Source organism: Trypanosoma cruzi, genomic scaffold (genome assembly GCF_000209065.1).
Source record: "Trypanosoma cruzi strain CL Brener 1047053516275 genomic scaffold, whole genome shotgun sequence".
Classification (NCBI taxonomy): domain Eukaryota; phylum Euglenozoa; class Kinetoplastea; order Trypanosomatida; family Trypanosomatidae; genus Trypanosoma; species Trypanosoma cruzi.
In genome coordinates this window covers 55,482-58,968 of record NW_001849288.1, presented here as the reverse complement: position 1 = coordinate 58,968, position 3,487 = coordinate 55,482, and the positions used below count along the sequence as shown (strand labels likewise).

At 59.9% G+C, this 3,487-nt stretch overlaps 1 protein-coding gene across 1 annotated transcript, besides 1 other annotated feature; it reads left to right on the top strand.

Annotated features, from left to right (window-relative positions):
* On the top strand, positions 1 to 3,487 carry Tc00.1047053509577.9 (hypothetical protein, conserved; the record flags this gene model as incomplete). The annotated part of the gene is made up of 1 exon (XM_797916.1): positions 1 to 3,487. A coding segment is annotated over one exon (3,487 nt), but the record flags the coding sequence as incomplete, so codon positions are not given.
* Positions 1 to 3,487: a sequence feature (heterozygous, Esmeraldo-like haplotype).

Genomic DNA, 3,487 nt, shown 5'->3' with positions numbered 1-3,487 from the left:
CTCGTGGGCGAGACGATGCGGGTGACCGCTGTGCGGACCGCGAGGACCCTTCGACGCGCGCGCAGTGCCTGCACGGTATCGAGTCTGCGCTGGCTGCCCTTGGCGTGGAGGAGAGTGAAGAGCCAGCGGCAGCGGCCATCATGAGAGCGGCTGAGGAGGCGAGAGCACGTGAAGAGGAACTGCACGACAGACTGGACGAGAGTGCAGCGCGCGGACGGGCGCTGGAGTCGAAGCTGAGCGAGCTGACGCAGGCCGCGGACACCCTGCAGCGTGCGCTGGACGGCAGCGTGCTTGCCGTTGGGGACGAGGAGGACGCGAGCGCCGCTGGGGACCGCGCGGTGGAGGCGCTGAAACGCCTGTGCGAGGACTCGGTCACCGCCTCGGCGGTAATGGGCGGCGCGATGCAGCGGAAACTGGACGACGCCGAGGCCGAGCCTCTGCTGCAGCAGTGCCGGCAGATGGCGAGCGACATGGAGGCGCTGCGCAGGAGCGAGCAGCGCTACCGCGCGCTCGTGGGCGACGACGATGCGGGTGACCGCTGTGCAGACCGCGAGGACCCTTCGACGCGCGCGCAGTGCCTGCACGGTATCGAGTCTGCGCTGGCTGCCCTTGGCGTGGAGGAGAGTGAAGAGCCAGCGGCAGCGGCCATCATGAGAGCGGCCGAGGAGGCGAGAGCACGTGAAGAGGAACTGCACGACAGACTGGACGAGAGTGCAGCGCGCGGACGGGCGCTGGAGTCGAAGCTGAGCGAGCTGACGCGGGCCGCGGACACCCTGCAGCGTGCGCTGGACGGCAGCGTGCTTGCCGTTGAGGACGAGGAGGACGCGAGCGCCGCTGGGGACCGCGCGGTGGAGGCGCTGAAACGCCTGTGCGAGGACTCGGTCACCGCCTCGGCGGCAATGGGCGGCGCGATGCAGCGGAAACTGGACGACGCCGAGGCCGAGCCTCTGCTGCAGCAGTGCCGGCAGATGGCGAGCGACATGGAGGCGCTGCGCAGGAGCGAGCAGCGCTACCGCGCGCTCGTGGGCGACGACGATGCGGGTGACCGCTGTGCGGACCGCGAGGACCCTTCGACGCGCGCGCAGTGCCTGCACGGTATCGAGTCTGCGCTGGCTGCCCTTGGCGTGGAGGAGAGTGAAGAGCCAGCGGCAGCGGCCATCATGAGAGCGGCCGAGGAGGCGAGAGCACGTGAAGAGGAACTGCACGACAGACTGGACGAGAGTGCAGCGCGCGGACGGGCGCTGGAGTCGAAGCTGAGCGAGCTGACGCAGGCCGCGGACACCCTGCAGCGTGCGCTGGACGGCAGCGTGCTTGCCGTTGGGGACGAGGAGGACGCGAGCGCCGCTGGGGACCGCGCGGTGGAGGCGCTGAAACGCCTGTGCGAGGACTCGGTCACCGCCTCGGCGGTAATGGGCGGCGCGATGCAGCGGAAACTGGACGACGCCGAGGCCGAGCCTCTGCTGCAGCAGTGCCGGCAGATGGCGAGCGACATGGAGGCGCTGCGCAGGAGCGAGCGTTGTTGTGTTGTTAATTTGTTTAATCAGCGTGCTCTGGTTTTGAGTTCGTTGTTGGTTTTGGAGGAGTTGGATGATCGTATTTCGTTGTTGTCAGAGTTGTCGTTTTTTCCAAGCATTTTGTGGAAGATTTTTGTTTCTAATTTTTCTTCAGTGTCTGGTATTTGTGCTTTATTGCGTTGTGATGCTGGCAGTATTGTTCATCAGGTGGAAGAATTGTTGGAGTCGCGGGATTATTATTGTCGTCTTGTTGGTGGTGGTGATTTTATATTGGAAACGGATGATGATGATGTTACCCGTGCGGAATGTGTTCATGCTATAAGACGTGCTGTTTCGCGTCTGGCACCAGCAATTTTGGACGATTTAACGCTGCGTCTTCCTGAGAAGCTGCAAGGAGCTGTACAAGGAATAATGCGGGATATCTCGCATATTAGGGCATCTCTGGAGGAGGCTTTGGATTCTGCGGGGCGTGCTGAAAAGGATTTGCAGACTATTGTGTCGGCGAGTGAACGAGCTTTGCTTATGTTACGAGGTGTGGATTCCTCTTCTGAGGCTGTGGATGGTGTTGTTGTGGCGAGGCCAAGCGTTTCTTTTCTTTCACGCTCCCTTTTGTCTCAGGCTGGGGAAATAACGGGCAGACTGCGTGATCTCAATGATGTGTGTGTGGAGTGCAACGCGATTGTGGGGCAGGCGCTTAAACGTGAGTGTGAGCAGCTCCAGGTTGGAGCGGAGGGCTCATTGTCTTCCACGGCGCCTATTGAGCCGGATTTTCTGCTTCTTGTCGATCATTGCAGGGAATTGGTGGCGGAGGTTTTCACACTGCGGGAGCAGCGTCGCTCAAGTCTTGCGGCAATGGAAAGGAATGTGGGGGATCATGAAGTGTTGTTGGGTGCTGTGCGGGGCTCTGTGAATGCTTTGTTGTTTGCGCTTGACAATGCCGCTTCCGTGGCGTCGCAGGGTGAAGAGGATGGTGACAGCAGTGAATCTGTGGCTAACTTGTGCGTTAGGTTGGGGTCTTGTACTCGCGCGGTCACTCGTCTTTTGCGAGAAAAGGAGCACGCTGCCTCAGCCTCGGCGAAGTTGCTGCAGGAGGCACTTTTGCCTGAGGAGGATCGGCGTAGTAGCGACAATGATGGTCTCTTTTCTCTTGCGAGCGACGTGGTGCGTGCACTGGAGGCGCGTCGTGTGGAACTGGATAGTATGGGGAAAGCCCTTGAGCAGTCACGGCATTTTGCAGAAGAATATCGGCGGCGCATGGATAAAAACTTTGCGGAACAGGATGCCGCGATGACTGCGCAGGTTCAGACGCACGCGGTGATGGAAGGGCAGCTGAAGGAGGCGACGGAGCGGCAATTACAAGCCACAGCCAGCGCGGCTAAACTTCTTCGGGATTTGTCAGAATTTGCAGGAAGTGTGGCAGCCATTACCCTGTACGGCGGCGATGTGAAGGTGGATGAGGGGGAAAGAAGTGAAGATGCGAGAGGTGCCCATAAGAAGGATGTGGTCACGTACGAGGTGAGTAGAGAGCGACTTGAAGGGATTCTGGAGAATTGCTCCACTGTCATGCGGACATTGGAGGCGGCGAAGGCCAAGGCCAAGTCGCTGTCATCCGAGGCAGAAGACCTGCGCGGAAGGCTGCGGGAAAGTGAAAACACATCACGTGAGCTGGAGTATCACTCACGCCACGCCGAGACTAAGGCTGCCGCTCGAGTCGCTGCAATGACAGAGGAGATGAATTTTCTCCGTAATGCACTGCAAGCGAAGGTGACGGAGTGTGAGAGGATTCAACAACAAGTACAGGATACCGAGCGGCGTGTGGATAGGCTACAGGCGGAGATGGCAGACAACACCAAGACGTTCGGCAGCGAGCGTGACACTTTATCAAAGGTGCATTCTTTGTTGCTTTTAGAGAACGAAGAGATGCGGCGACAACTGGAGGGGTTGCGGACGGAACAAAAGGAATTACAGAACTT